Source organism: Phalacrocorax carbo, chromosome 2, assembly GCF_963921805.1.
Source record: "Phalacrocorax carbo chromosome 2, bPhaCar2.1, whole genome shotgun sequence".
NCBI classification, from domain to species: Eukaryota; Metazoa; Chordata; class Aves; order Suliformes; family Phalacrocoracidae; genus Phalacrocorax; species Phalacrocorax carbo.
The window spans coordinates 56956867-56973815 of NC_087514.1; the positions used below are offsets into that span (position 1 = coordinate 56956867).

At 45.6% G+C, this 16949-nt stretch overlaps 2 protein-coding genes across 4 annotated transcripts in view; one reads left to right on the forward strand and one right to left on the reverse strand.

The window, feature by feature from the left end:
• The window catches only part of PPP4R1 (protein phosphatase 4 regulatory subunit 1), a 90566-nt gene extending 84916 nt beyond the window's left edge, over window positions 1-5650 (reverse strand). Inside the window, exon 1 of one of the 2 annotated variants that reach the window (XM_064443008.1) lies at window positions 5632-5650. The gene's annotated coding sequence lies outside the window, so the exon portion shown is untranslated. The remainder of the gene's footprint in view (window positions 1-5631) is intronic. The other variant, XM_064443009.1, reaches the window with a different exon arrangement.
• The window catches only part of RAB31 (RAB31, member RAS oncogene family), a 63521-nt gene continuing 51037 nt past the window's right edge, over window positions 4466-16949 (forward strand). The window contains exon 1 of one of the 2 annotated variants that reach the window (XM_064443015.1): window positions 4466-4875. In XM_064443015.1, coding sequence (XP_064299085.1) covers window positions 4837-4875 — 39 coding nt within the window. In that variant the 5' untranslated portion in view covers window positions 4466-4836. The remainder of the gene's footprint in view (window positions 4876-16949) is intronic. The other variant, XM_064443014.1, reaches the window with a different exon arrangement.

The window sequence follows — 16949 nt, forward strand, 5'->3', positions numbered from 1 at the left end:
AGTCTTTCCCAAGCACTTCAGGAACATTTCATCTGTTTCAAGGTCTATCAAGGAGCATGCCAGTAAGCTTTATACAAACAACACCCGGGTTTTTTTCAACAGCAATAATGCTGCTTTTCAAAGTACTTGGCAGTGAAGCTGCAAGTAGGGTCTTGCAGAGGTTTAATCCCCTCTAACCTTTTCCAGCAGATTTTCTCTTCAGGAGGGAGTGACTGGACTGTATAAATACCACAAACAAGAGATGTTAAAATATGAAGAAACACTACAATGAAAGAAGTGTCAGGCAGCTGCAGATTCTTCTGGCATTAATGCTGGAACCAGTGGGCTATGAAGGGCCTAATTCACTTCTTGCATGTGAATTGAAGTCAAATAACCCTACTGAAGTTAAAAAATTTTAGTGGCTTAAGACCTATGTGACTGAAGTCTGAATCAGGCCCTTAATCTCTACCAGGTCATTTTAGTACTTCTCTAGTTTTCATATCTCAGGAGTCTCATGATGCCTTCCAAGGGCAGCCCTTTTCTAACCTTTGTGGTGATTAATCATAGAACCAAAGAATGGTTTGGGTTGGAAGGGACCTTAAAGACCACCTAGATCCAACCCCCTGCCATGGGCAGGGACACCTTCAACTAGATCAGGTTGCTCAAGGCCCCATCCAGCCTGGCTTTGAACACTTCCAGGGATGGGGCATCCACAGCTTCTCTGGGCAACCTGCCCCAGTGTCTCACCACCCTCACAGTAAAGAATTTCTTCCTAATATCTGATCTAAATCTATCCTCTTTCAGTTTAAAACCATTACCCCTCATCCTATCACTACTCTCCCTGATAAAGGGTCCCTCCCCATCTTTCCTGTAGGCCCCCCCTTAAGTACTGGAAGGCTGCTAATAAGGTCTTCCCAAAGCCTTCTAAGTAAACAAACAAACAAAAAATTAGCATCTTCCAGACTTCTAGCCATTTCATAACCACTGGATTTTGCATGGTAACTAGGGTCTGAGCTGGAAGCTGCTCCTCCTGCTCAAAGAACTGCTTGCTCAGCAGCAGCTGCTTTCCTTCAGCTGCTTTCCTTTTAAGAGATTCTGGCAGTTCCTTGAGCAAACACCAGCGACATTTCTGTGGTGGCAGTCATTACTGTACTGCACATTCATGTCATCCATGGGACGCAGAGGCATTTCTTCCCGGGCAGCATGGAGTTAATTTGCATCCTGATCTGTGCCTTGGGAAAAAGAGCTGGGATGGCAGCCCATAGTAGGAGGGCCTGGATTGAATTCGCCAGTGAGGAGGAGGGATAACATTTTTGTACGAGGAAGATGCTTGCCAAGAAATCAAGAGGGAAAGCAACAGTGGGAGAAAGGAAGTAACTCATCAGGTGCTCAGGACGGACAACAGCAGTTTTGGGAGCTGGGTACACATTAGGGTCTTGGAGGGATCTTTCTCCGCGTAGGTCACTCACCAGAGAGAGAAAGCAGGAGGAGGAAGGCAGATGCCTTCATAAACCTGGGAACATTGCCAGCACCTCACAAGCATCCAGTTTCCTACCAATACAGGCTAGATAAATACCACTACACCACTTCTAGAGAGGAATAGATTGAGGCTGTAGAAAACTTTTGAAGGTAGGACTAGTTTTCTAGCAGCACAAGCCACAGAGGCAGAGGAATATGTGAGTAGGCGCAAAGAGGAGGGCAGCAGCAGCCCCAGCTACCAATTCCCCAGGCTGCTGGAGGGCCACACGCTAGGACAGAGTGCTGTTAGGTACGCAGCCCCAGGTCTCACAGCAAGGCAACTCTGCAGGCAGGAGAATAACCCAGTCTGCCTGACCCCTGGTCTTGTGTGAAAGCAAGCAGGAGGCTGCCTTCCTTTCTCCCCTTCATAGGCCTGTTCACATGAAATCAGTGGTGTTACACTGAAAACACTAGGGTGAGTGACAGGATAGTCCTGCTTTAGCTGCCTAAGCAGAAATTAAAAATAAAACCAAAGTGAAGGATGAATCAGTCCTACCCTCCCAAGGGAATTCATACTACCTCGGATTTCCAGACGGAGACAGGCCTGGACAAACTTTCCAATTATCACACTCAGAAACACCTTGAGCCAGATCGCATCTTGCTGGCTTAAGCCCAGCTCTGAGGACCTAAATCTCTCATACTAAGGAGTAATTCACTTGAGATCAGTGCAATTGCACTGTTATAAAATTAAAATAGACTAAAGGACACTCTGGCTCCTCTAATTTCTGCAAACTGAAGGAAATTATTTCTGAGGAGAGAACAGCTTACTTGAAACTCAAAGGGGAGGCTGCTGAAAAACAAAAGCTGCTGGGCTTTGTATTTTTCAAAAGCAAAATACAGTTGGTTAGAAAGAAACGAAGTAAATAATTGCTTCAAAACTTACAATTATTCATTGAATAAGACGCTACAAAAGGGAAAAAAAAGAAAACATTTAGGATGCAAAGATTTGTTTTCCTTTACTTTTAACCAGCTATTTGAAAACACTGTAACATGACCAATTCCTCAAAAATGTTTTCCTGACCACAGCATCTTGAATGCAGACAAACACACAGATTATGCCAGTTCCTGGAAGAATGAACGTCATTAGCTTTTTTTCATAGTGGAGCACGTCTGTTTGTGTTGTTATTTTTCCCTCTGCTTATCTCCCGAATTTCTGGGGCTATTTTTCTTTTCTTTTTTTTTTTTTTGTTTCTAGACTCTTTGTTTAAATGACTACAGTGTTTTTTTTTCTTTTGTTTTTGTTTTTTCATCCTCTGGTTGTTCTTTTTTGTTTGGCTCTTCAGACTTGCCTGTGCAAGTAAAATTGCTCTTCCTTAACATGTTCTCTCCTGCTGTTTCAGCCCAAATGGCTTCCACTGGGTCACCTTCATGCTGCCATTTTAAACAATTTGCTTGTTTGTAAGCAACTAATTAGTTATTTGCTATCTTCAGAAGTAAGCTTTTGAGGTCTGGGCTTTAACCTTTTTCAGTGAGGGCTCCTGTTTCACCGGTATGTGTTTAAGAAGCTTCCACAGTTAAGGAGAAAGATGGGAACCTGACTTGCTTTCCTGGGCAGATTTCTCAGGCACTGTTTTGTATTATGGTGGTACGGAGGCAAGGCAGCAATTAGGCATGTACCTGCATGCCTTTGAAGCATCACAAAATCTGGACCAAAGAAAAGGGACAGATGACCAATGGGATACATGAATGACACGGAAATGTCTAAAGATGTGACAGAAAAAGAGAGGAATTTATGGAAGGGTGATCCTGAACCATAACACTGTCTGTGAATCTCAGTCCCTCACCAGTGGAAAAGTCGGAATCAAAGTTAGAGGGGCAACATTTAACTCAGACTTCAAATTGAAGGAAAGGGTGGCATGAGATGGTGTAAAACCTTAAAAATTAATATCTCTTGTCAATTTGTAGAATTAACTACTGGCTGAAATGCCAGTCTGCTTTAAATTAGTTGTGCTATGAGTGCAAACTCTAATTGTTCTATGTTAGCAAGTGTATTCTATTTGTTTATTGAAAGACTTCATTGTATAATGCATTCTTGTGGAAAGACAACGAGCAGACAGAATCCTAGCAATATTCTGTGTTGGTTGTCTGAAAACCTGCTGTGTTTTGTTTCTCATTGCTAAATTCTCCTAAAAAAAATTAATTAAACCACAAGCATCTCTCTGACGAGCCTCTCCTTTGATATCTCTCTTTTGATAGTCTCTTTCTTGACAGGCTGTGATACTCCTCTACAAATGCTTTGTGTTTTCCTCCTCGGGGATAACAGCAGCTTTGTTCCAAGAGTTTCCTTAGCCTAGGATTTGGGAGCTCTGGAAGAGTGCAAGCATCTCCTTCCAGCCTATCAGTGCGAGTGTAGGACCCAATGTGGAACTAATTAGTGACATAAGGAGCACCACAACGGGTTGTTGCCAGGATGATCCTAATGACGTGGCAGTAATCTCACAATGACTAATCAAGATTTTCTTCATTTCCCTTTAGCAAGCCTACCTGATAAATTAGTGAAAAAATGAAAATAAAACTGTAAGTAGGACAGAGATTATCACTTAAAGTAGTTGACAGATGACGCTCTTCTGCTTTCCTGGGGTGACAGCATGCAACTCTTCTCCAGAAATTCTGGGACTTCGGCTGCTGAGAGCAGAGAAGAGTGGTTACAAACCCCCTCATCGATTTTGGTGGACTGGTCCTAACATTAGCTGCATTTAGCATAACTTTTTGATGTGTGGGGTGCAGCCCTACTATCAACCCGAGGCTGTTTTACTCAAAAACGGGTATGTATAACTAGGATTGGGTAAAAACAGAGTCACTTTTTAAAATGTTTTCCACATTTCGTAAGTCAAACAAACAAACAAAAAAAAGGTAGATGGATTCAGATCGGTCATAACCGAAGCAGCCCAAATCCTGGACCTAGTCCAAATCCTTGACCTAGTCAAATCCTGGACCTAGACCAGCACATGGCGTGCAGGACCAGGCACAGGGCAGCCCCACGCAGGGTGCAGGCTCTCACCGATTATTCTTCTCACAACAGCAAATCTTTACGCAGGGCTGAGCCGCGCTTTGCAGCACCGAGCAGATTTCCCTCCTCTCCGGCCCAAGAGAGGACCCCTGCCCGCCGCAGGACTCTCGCAGAGGGGACGTGCGACCCTGGGGAGGCGGGGAGGGGGAGCTGCGGGCCGCGGCGAGGCGGGGCCGGGGCCGGGCGCATGTGACCGGCGGCGGCCGGCGGCGGCGGGGGCGGCCCCGGGGGGGGCTGTGGCGCGCCGCGGCGGGGCAGTACCGAGCGGCGGCGGCGGCGGCGGCGGCGGCGGCGCGGCGGGGGATGCGGAGCGGCCGGGCCCCGGGCAGATGATGGCGATACGCGAGCTGAAAGTGTGTCTGCTTGGAGTGAGTAGAGGGGACGGGAGAGCGGGGGGTGGTGTGGTGCTTCTCCCCCTTTCTTTCCCACCCCGCAGGTGGGGGCTGAGGGAGGTGGGGTGCTCGCTAAAAAGGGGAACACTTCCACCCACCCCCTTCCCCCCGGAGGGCGCTGCGTCTCCTCGTCCCGGGCCGTGGGGGGGGGACGACGGGGACGGGGCTCGGCCGCGGTGAATTCCTCCAAGCCGAGATTTGGCAGCCACGCACCGGCCCCCGTGGGAGCGGGGGAGGCTTTGGTGGCTTTTTTGTTTTGTTTTTGTTTTGTTTCTGAACTTTTTAATAAAAACTGAGAAGGGCGTAATGGGTTGGGGAGGGAAGAGTGAGGGGCTCTCTTTGGGGGGGGGGGGGGGGGCGGTGCGCCTCCCCTCAGCCCTTCCCGAGAGGGGGGTGTCGCCGCCGGAGCGCCGGCGCTCCCCGGGTCTCCCCGGCCGCGGGAGGCGGTGGTGGCCCCGTGGCGGGTCCCCCTCCGGTGCCGGAGACCCGAAAGGCGCCCGGGAGGGTTTTGCTGCCCGCCATCCCCGCGGCAGGCTTGCAGGTCTCGTCACTCGCCGCCTTGGCTTCCCCGAGCCCCTGCAACAATGGTGGGAAGCGCAGGGGAGGGGAGCGGCAGGGAGCTGCCCCCCCCTCCCCCCCCCCCGGAGACGTCGTTTCGGGTGGCCCCTTCTCTCCCAGGCGCCCCGGCCCCGTCATCTACGTGCTGTCTCGGTGCTTTGTTTAATTACTTGCCTGGGTTAATTCAGAGCTTCTTTCGGTCGGCTCCTTACAGGAAAGTCCTTTCTGCTTTTGCGTTTTGGCGAACCCGTGTGTGCGTTTCACATCTGGAGCAGCAATGTGCTTAGCTTTGCAGTTTGGCTCCACCAGCCCCCCCTCTGCCCGGCACGCAGGGAACCTCGCAGCAAAATGCGCTCAGCGAGTTGCTACAAACACCACTGGGAGAACAGAACCACGTCTTCTGAGGGTTACTAGCGGAGCATCACTACTTAGTGTTGGGTTTTGGGTTGGTTTTTTTTTTTTTTGTTGTTTCTTTCTCTTTTTAAATTGTTTGGGTTTTTTAAATTAAAATCAAACATCTCAAATTACCCGGTGGGAGTTAGGCTGCTTTTAGGTCTGTATCTCCGTAAACATTCAGAAAAGCTGCATAAGCAAAGATGTTTTAGAGTGAATTCTCCTTCATGCTTTACAAGTGAGCTGAACATTTTTAAAAAGCCCAAACAAATACAGATGCTTCAGTTGTCTCTGATTTGTGTTGACACGTACCCCAGCAGGAGTGGGTACCTTGCCCTGGAGTAAGTGCCAGGACGTGGTGCCAGGGCACTGGAGAGCTCAACCCAAAGTATTTGGCGGTGACCACTCCTCCTTTCTCAGTTAGAATTACTGCCTTAAACTTTTAAAATGGCAGAGAGACAAAATAAATGTGGTTTATACAAACGTGAGGAGTCTGTGGTAGAATATGCGGATGTGTCTTTATTTTATCTTCCCCAGCAGAAAATCTTGTGATTTTACAGAGATGAAGTGTCTTGTGGAATGACATTCCTCTTGCCCATTATTTATTGCTATTTTGTAACATTAAAATGTACTGGAGGTTTTGCAAGGCAATTGTTTACTTCTTTTAAGACAGGAAGAGAAACCTACTAAGCAGCTCTCTGTTTCTCCAAGTATGCAATTACTCTGTAGATTGATTAAAATGATAGGGTGGCAGTGGGAACACTTAGGACAATGTGTCTGTTGTTATAGTTACTTAGTGAGGTGTTCCTTCCTGAGTTTTAAGAGGTTATAATCCTAGAAAACCATTTACTTCTTGATCATAGACATGTCATTTACCGTGAAGGTTGACACACTGTTTTCCCAAAAGAGGATGAATCCCCTCAGGAAGTTCAGACAGATTTTCAGAACAGGAAGTCTCCATACCTGTCCTTGTGAACACATGCAGGCATTAATCTTCTGAACTGCGTGTAAGCTAGATGGTGGCTCAAAAATATGTTTTCCAATCTACCATAGGGAATCTTGACAGTTGTCTTTTCAGTAGGTCCTGGACCTGGTAGGTTGGTCGGTATTGTATCTAGTAGGTTCCCTGATAATCAGTCAAGTCTGGGTATGTTCAAGTCCCAAGATGAGTTCCTATCCTTGTTAGAAATAGGGATTAAATCAGTTTGTAAACCTGTATCCCTCTCCACTTCTGAACAAAGGCTTGGGCTGCACCTCTAAATCAGACAGGAGGATCACTGATGATCTATGGCCCTCAGCTGTGCAAAGAGTCTGGGCTTGGGCTGTTTCTGTCAGCTCAGAATTCTCCAACGAGGAAAAATTGCAGCTGGTGCAATGTTTGCAAAGCCAGCCTCTCCACAAACCCTGAAGCCCCATTCGGCTGTAGAGGATTTAGGTGGGAAGGCAAGGAGAGAGGGGAATAGAGAAACCAGAGCTGTGCTCCATGCTGGCAGCCCTATAAGCTAGCACGGTTCTCCAGCGCCAGTGTTTCACCCGGAGCCATTGCAGTAGAGATGGGGAATAAGTTACCGGCTCCTGGATGTAATCCCACATTGTCAGGAGGGAACCTGGCCTGTAATTTTTAGCATAAATCTAACAAAACTGGGATGTGGGTATCTGCATTTCACTTCCTCCTCCTCCAGAGTATCTTGGGGTTTTTAAAACTCTGCGGGTGTAATGGGAGTGACTTGGAGCAGCCTGGAGTAGAGTACAAGGGGATGGTCGTGGGGTTTGTAGATGTTGAAGGAGACACCAATAAGAGAACAGCAGAGAGGATATCTGGGGCAGCTCCAGGCTAGGCGTGAGTCAGTTTGGAAGGCAGGCATTGCTGATGGCAGAGCTTTGTTATTCATGAGTTTGAGAAGGCAGTGCCCTGGTGGGCTGGCAGGTGGGGGATGCCTGCCTAATTGTTTAGTGCCTCATAGCCTTAGGTGTAAGAGCTGTGGAGGTACAATTTTAATAGCTCTCTTGAATATGTTGCCGTGCAAGTGGCCTCAAGTCTGCTCCTAAACTGCTTCCCTCAGTAAATTATGGCTGCTGTGCAGGGAGGTATCTGCATGTGGAAGGTGTTTGTCTTCGTAAGTGCAAACACTTGAGCATCTGCTCCAAGTCGTCTCTTGACATCTCAAACCCTTCCTGGTCTCTTAGTCCAGTCTGTAGTCTGTTCACAGCAGTTGTCCCTGTGTTAGACGCCACCTCCTTCTGGGACTGAGCAAGTTTTAGCTGCAGCTCAGTTCGTGCAGCTCCCATTTGACTTGCGCAATGTTTCTGTGCTGACTGGGCACCCTCTTGAGGGGGTGAAGGAGAGAGGGGCAGAGGGGGCCCAGTGTGTTCCTGAGCAGTGCTTCAGTGCTGAAATAAAGCTGGGCACGCAGCTGCCAGGTTTCCTAATCTGGCCGTGGCTGCTGAGTGCCATGTGCCTTGGCTCCCAATATTTTCTTTATGCGGGCTGGAGGAGTGATTTAAAACTTTCTGCCAAGTCCTGACCTAATTGTGTGTGGCAACCACAGAAGAGATTGCCAGGTTTAGGACTAAGGCAAAGTTTCTTGTCTTTGTCACTTCCTGAGGAAACTTTGACAGCCCTTCAGAGAGACTTTGGGAGGTGGCTTGCTAACTACCATATGAAGTGACCTCCATTACTCCTTTCCTTGTGTTTTTGTTTATTACATTTTTATGTTGTGACTGTTCATCATAGGACCAAAGGAGTTAGCTTTGGAAGAGGCTCAGAGGTCACCCCGTGGCCCTAAAGCTCCTCTTACAATTTTCCTCATGTAAGTTTGTCTCACCTGTTCCTAAAAAGCTTGTGATGAAAGTTTATCTTCTCCTCAGGATTATGTCCCAGAGCTTAACTGCTCTTACTGTAGAAAGTTTTTCCCAAATATAGTGCCTACATCTTCCTTGCCTGAGACTTCATTTCTTCACCCCTCTGTTTGTGTTTCCATTTTCTTGCTCATGAGAAGTCGCTTGCTGGCATGCATTCTGCTAGCGTGTAGTCTGAAAATACTGTCTGAAGTTGGTAAGCCTACATTTGTAAAAGGAGCAACGTTTCTTCTGTGGAGGAGAATGAGGTTTCCTCAGGAGTTTCTCCACAACTGAAGCCCAACTGCTAGGTATGGAGAACAGTTGATGTCATGTACCTCCGTGTGCAGGCTGTGGAACTGAGCTCGGAATTGTTTGATATTCAAAGTAAGTGGGAGTATGATAATAGTTTTCTTAAGGAGAAAATCTCTCTGGTTTTCTTACCTGTGTGTCATTATAATGTAAGGCTCTGGATTTTGCTGGATGGAGGACAAATTCCTGTAGCAGAGCATATGCATGCATGTGCCAGACCTTTCAGTGCAAAGCTTAAGTACCCACTCTTCGTCTCTCAGCTATTATACTGAACACGTATGACTGCAAATTTTTTAGTTTGTGTTGGTGTTTATAAAAGACAACAATTTTATTTCTCTTTCGACTCTAAAATGTTTGTCATTATTAATACTTTTAGGGCCTAGACGTCCCAACCCAAATAGGACCGCTGCTGTTAAAACCAAAAATGCACCCCTAATTGGGTTGTACCAGTTAAGGACCTTTTTTCTCACTGGATATGTGAAAAGGGGGTCTACATGTTAAGATGAACATCCTACTGAAGACAGTGGTGCTACACAGGTGCAGAAGCTGTGCACGCATCAACAGCTGCAGTGCTGTAGCCTAAAACAGAACAAGAGGGTCCAAAGTACTGCCGCCGATAAAGGTGGTATTGAAAGAAGAAAATTGTACTGGTGAAGTAAATGTATGCCTTCTAAAAATTTGTCCACAAAATATCCATCTGAGAGAAGACCACAGACTGACAAGCGATTCTCCCCCCCCATGGTAATGATTAATCATCGTCTACTTATTCATTCATGTTTTATGTAAACAAGTAGCTCTATCATGAGAGAAACTTTTGAATCGTAACTTTGCATGGCTCTCTGTCTTGTGGAGTCAGTGGTGTGAAATGTCCATCATCACAGCCTTTCCATCAAAGGAGCCCTCTTCTGTGTCTCTCTCCTAGCCACTTGTTTCTTTGCATTGTAGTGAAACATCAAATCACGTGTAAAACTGGACAGTGATTTTAAGTCCACAGGGAACTGAAAGGCAGACAGCCAGACACACGGTTAGCATGACTACATATGCCTCATTTCCTTGGGAAATGGTATTCTTGGTGAAGAATATTCTGAAGGTTGCACTTACATGTGCGTATTTCCATACTCCATTGCCTTGCTTTGCTGTTCAAAGGAACAGCCTACCAGGATACTGAAGAAGACTGGTACTGTGGTCATTTTGTTTTTGGGGGAAAAAGTATTGCATAAAAATCCAGTTATATAGCACGGGAGAAATGCCTTTTCTCTTATGTTAATTAGTCAGTATATTCAGAATATACCCTTTTTCTATTAATTTATAAAATGTTTAAATGGCTAAATCAGATTTTTGCAATGTAGATGTTAAATATGTAGGTAAACAATTTATCAGAATTTAACAGAATTCAGGATTTTATATTGGCCTTGACCTTACTGCTTTCCTGGCGTATCTACAAAACTTTTTTATTTACTTGTATCTTCCAGAAGTTTTGGGTGGGATCGCTTAGAAAAGCAAGTAGGCTGGGTTATGACCAGAACATCCTTCTAGGAAAGATGAGTCCAGAGGCCACGTTCTGCTTTCATTTCCAGCAGCACAACCAAACTGGATTTCTGCAGCAGCAGAAGGCAGGACTTGAAGCAGGTTTTGCTTTCAGTAGCTGCAAAGCCTCTGAAGGGGAAGCTTGTTACTACTAATCAACTGGGCACCCATGGCTGGTGCCTGTTGCTGCACGTGATGGGCTCCGATCTGCCGGTAATCAGCTCTCAGGTCCCAGCCACTGCTTGTGACTTGCCTGTAGAATGAGACTGCTGTGGCTATCACCCAGAAGTCATATGCAGGCTGTAGTTTTACTGTCTCCCAGACTGTATGTACTTCTTTTGTTTATAGTGTTTCCAACTGTTTGGTCTTTTTTTCCAGGTTTCCCCAGCCCTTTGCTTCAGTCCCTCCTTTTGGTTTCTTACTGTTGGCTGAAAAATTGTGAAACTTCTTGTTTTACAGTTGTTCTGCGAAAAAAGTAAATTTTTTCTTTCTACCAAAATAAGGAAGTTGAATTGGTAATAAACTCAGGGTTTTCTTTAACATGGATGAGTGCAGTTAGCCCTATTCAGTGAAGCAGTGCTGAGGCTGACTATGTGAAGCAGCCAGGAACTCTGCATTCAAGAATTGCGTGGGGAAAAGAAAAACCCTGTCATTCTCATCAGGCAATTCTTTTTAACTGGCTTAAGTCAAGCCATAGTAAAAGGCCATTTTTTATTTACATTTAAAGTATGTTCTCCGAGGCTGCGGTTGATGGTATGACTTGTTTCTAAGGTGATAATTTGCCTTATTGATAGGGTGTGTTGCAGTTAGAGTGCAGTTTAAGGAAGTGGCAAAATAGGCGTTAGCTGAGCTGGTCTCTGGCCTCTGAACCTGCAGGGCTTTTGCATATGGTAGTGTTTATAAATCACAGTGCTGGTAAATTTTGGTAGTGTTGGGTTGTGTCTGAGCTGGGTATGTGGATGCTGCAGACAGTGAGTGGATGCGGGATGGATAGACATATTCTTTCTAAAATTTCTCAAGCTAACTCCTTGCTGAGAGAAGTATTTACAAGGAGGCTGGAGCCACAGCTCTGCTCCGGTTCTCAAACACTGACCTTTTCTTTTGCCTCCCTTCTGCTTCTTCCAAATGCCATTTGCCCAGTCTTCAAGGCTGTTAGACCCTCCAGGGACTGTTGTTGATCACGTACTTCCTGGCTGTGTCCCTGTTCAGATGAGATCGTGGCAGGCATCATTTTCTTCATTTCCTATACCTTGGTTTTGAGGGGGAAGACAGAAGGATGCACAGCTGGCTTTAGCAGGTTTGCACTGTTGACCCCAGCTTCCCCACAGGTGCTGCCTCAGCAAACAAGCTGTTCAGTGCAGGGCAACTTGTTTCTCCTCAGCTTCAGTGGCTCATCAACCTCTGTTGATGGAGGGCTCTAGTTTGGAGTTGCGGTTTGACTGCCTTGCCATCATCTCCACCTCCATCTGGAGGTCTGGGGCTTCCTTTGCTCATGTTCTTTTCAAACTGCTTCTGGGGCCAGCTGCATGCCCAAGGCATGGGTGGATGCCCAAAGGTACGCTCCAAAAGGGTTGGGAAAGGTGGTGGTAAACTGGGTGGGTTCATCTGGTCTGGTCTGCGGGATCTTGACATTGAAGGGAGCAAATACGTTTGACCTGGCTAAACTGGGTAGCGTAGGGCATTTCAGTCTTTCTCAGGCTTGGTCTCATTCTTCTACGGAGCAAATTTGTAAAGCTGAGAGCACCAAAGATCTCATTTTCAGGGCAACAATCATTTGCTGACTCCAGAGCTGGCAGTGTGTGTCAGTGCAATAACTATCTATTCCCTCTTCTGCTCCTCGGTTTCCTCACCCGTGCCACGGTTGCTGGCACGCAGGCTAATAGCCGAGTGCTTCCTCCTACTCTGGGTCGTGGTTTCAGCTGCTCCCCATGAGCCCTGCAGCCCTATGGGCGAACCAGACCCACAGCAGCTGGCACAGAGGGCTGTAGGGTAGCACACAACCCTCCGGGCATGGCTGAAGCTCCTGTCTGTGGGTCACTCTGGTGTCCCTGGGGCTTTCTGCAGGGGCGGCATGAGGACACAGATGGGAACAGCTCATCCTTGGGCTATCTGAGCATTGGCCCTGCCTGCTGGGGTCAGAGGAAGAGGAGTGCTTGACACTTCCTCTCTCTCCTGGAGTTTCTTGCTCTGACGGGCTTTCCCCTTTAAAGCCACTATGAGCTAGTGTTCAGCCTGGTCTTTTCTTTCTAGTTTATATGGCCTGGTATTTATAAATGCTTAGCCTACTACCATTTGCAGCATATTTAAGCTGGTTTTTTTTTTCCCCTCCACTTCCTTTGGATAATTGGCTGCTTTATAAAATATTAAAAAAGAAAAATCCTACTTCCATCCAGTGCTAATCACACCAATGGGTTAGATCATCCCACACTTTTTGGATGGGGCAGGGCAAGCCTTCAGTGCTCTGCTCAGTGTTGGGGCTTGTCATGCCTACAGGCTCGTGCAAATAAAACTCTGCAGCCCCCCGCCAGAAGGTGCACGAGAGCTGCCATGGGGCATGTACTTCTGAAATAAATGAGAATAAAAGAGGTTTTTATTTTCACAGAGGTGTTTTTCTTCTCTGTGCCTATCTTGTAGAGACTGGGTAATGGTATAAGGGTCAGGTTGAATGGAAATTTCTTAAATTCCATCTCAACTTAACTTGTAATACGCCAGAAAAGGCAGACATTTCAGTTTTCTTCTGAAACACCTTATACAGCCTTCCTGTGAATGCTTGCAGTTTTGAACACTGCCACAATAAGACAAATCCAAGCTTTAGAAAGCTGCCAGCGGAGGTGGATGGGAGGCCGGCTGGGAGCACAGCCTTGGGTAGGCAAATGCCAGTGGTTTGATTTACGGTCTCCAGCCTTGCAGGGCTGCTTGTGAAAGCTGAACAACAGACAGTGGAACAAACGCTTTTTATTTTTGCCCGGCTATTTTTAAACATAAATGCTAGTTACTGAGTGGTTTTTGTATTTCTTGGAGGAGAGGGTAGAACAGTTATGGTTTTGCACTTTTTGTTTTGGACAGAGTAAGTTCTTATTTGGGGAACATGTGGAAGTACATGTGCATGAAATCCAGCTACTAAATACTTTGTGTCCCCAAGTTATTGTTTCCTCCTTTGTCAGCAGAGTGACAGGATGCTGCAGACGTCATCGGGTGTCCCGGTTGGACCGGTCAGCCTCTGCCGGGCAGAACTATAAAAAAAACTGTAAGGGCAATCTTTTAAAATTATCTGTATCGGCCTCTTGCAGGAATTCACCTACAGTTAGGGACTCTCTGAGGCAGATTTTCCTTTGCTTTAAAGCCTGTCTACAGAACCAAAGTGAGTTAAAGAGGCTCCTAAAGTAGGTTTAATTTTGAAAAATTAAAATTTTTGGCCCATTTGATTCTGCAGGAAACAAAACTTAGTAAGTGTCGATAGGATCTAACGGTTCATTAGCAAAGCTGTGCTTCTGACCAGTGGGGTTTGTCTGAAGACATTTGCATGTCTTCTCATGCTCACTGATACCCGTGATATACAGTGGGCATTGGAATAGCTTTAACCTTCTCTATCTTATGCTTGTGATCAGTAGCTGGTACCTTGTCTCCAGGATTGCCATTGCGTGCATTCTCCAGATGTGCCCATTTCTTGCTTGTGAGGCCGATGCTGGGATTTCAGTGACAGAGGAGGAATCCTTAGGTATTTGGTCAACATCTGGTGTGTGCCAATGCGGAGAAGCTGTAGTAGGGATCACTGGGCTTCCCAAAGGCTGTGAAAAGCATCCCTGAGTGGACTCCCTTGAATGCAGTGTGGAGTCACACCAAAGGCTTAGTTTGGCTTTTGGGAATTTAATTAATTTTTAACTATTTGATTTAAGGGTGAGAAAGTACATTATTGCTATGGTTAGTAGTTTAGGATTTAGAAGCATATTACAACTGAAAAATTTGAGGCGCTTGTCCATGCACAGTCACAATTTTAACCTCAAGCAGCTTCTGCCATCTGTGGAAGAAAATACTGTGTTTGTTTGCTTAAGACAGTCTTTGTTAATTAAAAAAAAATACCTCTGACTGATCCACACCACTACCAGTCTGTAAAGGCGTACTTCCACACTGTGGCTGGATAAATTGGATCGTTGGTTAATTCTTGGAGGGATTTGGGAAGTGAAAAAGAACAGGTACCCTTTATTGGATTGGAAGCCCATGAGCTCTTTTTTTTTTTCCCCTCTTTTTTTTCCCTTAGTGTACTAAATATAAGTGGGCCTATTTTAAGAGTCATAAAATCAACACTTACAATATATCTTGTTAAAGCTGGTATGAACAGGAAGCTTCCAACCACATTTAGGCCAGAAGTCCTTCGTGATGCATAGTCCATGCTGATTTCAGCCTTTGCAATACTATGCAGACAGTCTTAGTTTTAGGATATTCAGTTCTTGAGTGTGCTACAAACAAGGTTTTTTCTTACATTATGCCTTAAAGTCAGCATTTTTCTTTTTTGGACGATATCGTTCATGTGGAAAATTCAAGGAAAGTTGGACTTTGTTTTTGTTTTAGTTTGCTTGAATGTCAATGAAGGAATTGAACATTGTCCCTCACATTTAATGTGTTCAACTGTTATGACTCCAGCAGCAATGTGTAGTTTGTGTCAGTAGTCTTCAGAGTCAATTGTTCTGTCCTTTGATTCCCCCTCCACCCACTTTGGATATTTTTCTTTATTTTTTTTCCTGCAGGATGTACTTGAAAAGAATAAATGCATGCCTAGGCATTAGACAGACAGTTGGAGCACGTTTTATGTGACAAAAATGGCAGTTGTATAAAACCAGATAACATAAATGCTGGTTTAGGATTATGTTACTGAATTTGAGTAGTGTCCTTAAGCACGTGTTTAATTCTAAACATTGGATTAATCCCACTTCAGCAGTGTATCAGGCTACATTGTTCAGCCTCTGCTGAGCGGGCTAAATTGAACCCCAAGCTTAAAGCTCAACCTATACTTTAATACACAGCTGAATGCAGTGCTGTGTGGAGGACAAAGATAAAAAGTTTATGTAAATTAAGTACTTGAGGTAACACAGCTCTTGAGTGATTCCTGTCATTTAACGTTAGAAGCAGATAAAGTGGCTCAGTTTTACCTCTGTTTGGTTTTCAGCCTCCAGTAGGCTCTATGGAGATGGCGCTTTATTTGACCAGGTAGCAAAGCTGATCCAGGGTTTCATGGCCAGCTTTCCCTTCTCCTTTAGGCTGGTGTGGAAAAAGAGAGAGAGAGAGAGAGAACAGTCCTTTGACACCTGTAGAATAAGTCCAAATTAAGAGAGCTTGCCTGAAGGAGAGTGGCAATCCTACAGCCTAAAATGTTTTTCGGGAATAGTTTAAGTGATGACCAGTAGAAAAAGGGGTGTAAAAGTCAGTGTAGAGGAGATTTGGAGGAACAAAGTGATAGAGACTAATGAAGGCAGAGGAAGTGAAGGACTGAAACTGAGAGACTGAGGGAAAGCATTAGAGGAACATTGTGGGGGACTGGTGGGAGCGAATGAGGAACACGGCGGGTAAAGTCAGAGCAGGAGCGAGGGAAAGAGAAGCTGAGAATAAGGAAACAGAAAACCACATAGAGCAAAACAGCAAAGGGAGTAATACATACAAAATAATAAGGTGGGGTGAAAAAACACCACCTCTCCCTTGGTTTTAGCCTTGTTTCCTTTTTTTTTTCCTTTTAAAGCTGTAGCTTTGTCTTAATGTGGTTTCATTTATGTTTCAAAACACCTGTCCAGCTGAACTTGTAGAATTGTTGGTTACATTGCGTTAAATTAAGCTGTATCTTTTGACCAGTCACAAACACTGTTGCAGAGGTGGTAAATGAAAGGGAAGGTCTTGTAGGATCTCATGGGCCACTTGAGATGTTGTCCAAAATCTCTGTGCCTGTTGTTCTGCCGTGTTTGGGGTCTGCAGGAGCTTTGGACTCAGTCCCACACGGTCCCAAGCACTCAGGCTGCAACACAAAAAGCATATTTATCACCTAAACAGCCTGACCTGAGAGGGACTCCTCTCGGTACCCTTAGTGTGGCACTCTCTTCCTGCTTTGGATGGAAAGATGAAATCAGCTGCTCTTCTAATGAAGGCAGGTTTCCACAGTCCACTGGTGGACTGGCAAATTGTAAGGCCAGCCCGAGTAAAGAAGACACTGTGAGCAGCTGGCTAACCTTTAGGCTGCTGATAAAAGGAGACTGCCTCAGACCTTCAGTGGCCATCAATGACTGCTGATTTTACATGTTGTATCAGCTAAAATGGAACTGATACGCAGAGGCAGAGTTTTTGGTGATAAAACCACTAACGAAATCCTTAGCTGCTGCCCCACCCATGTGGTGTTTCCTGAACCACGTGAGGATGCTGGTGTCTGGCTGCCTTTGGCC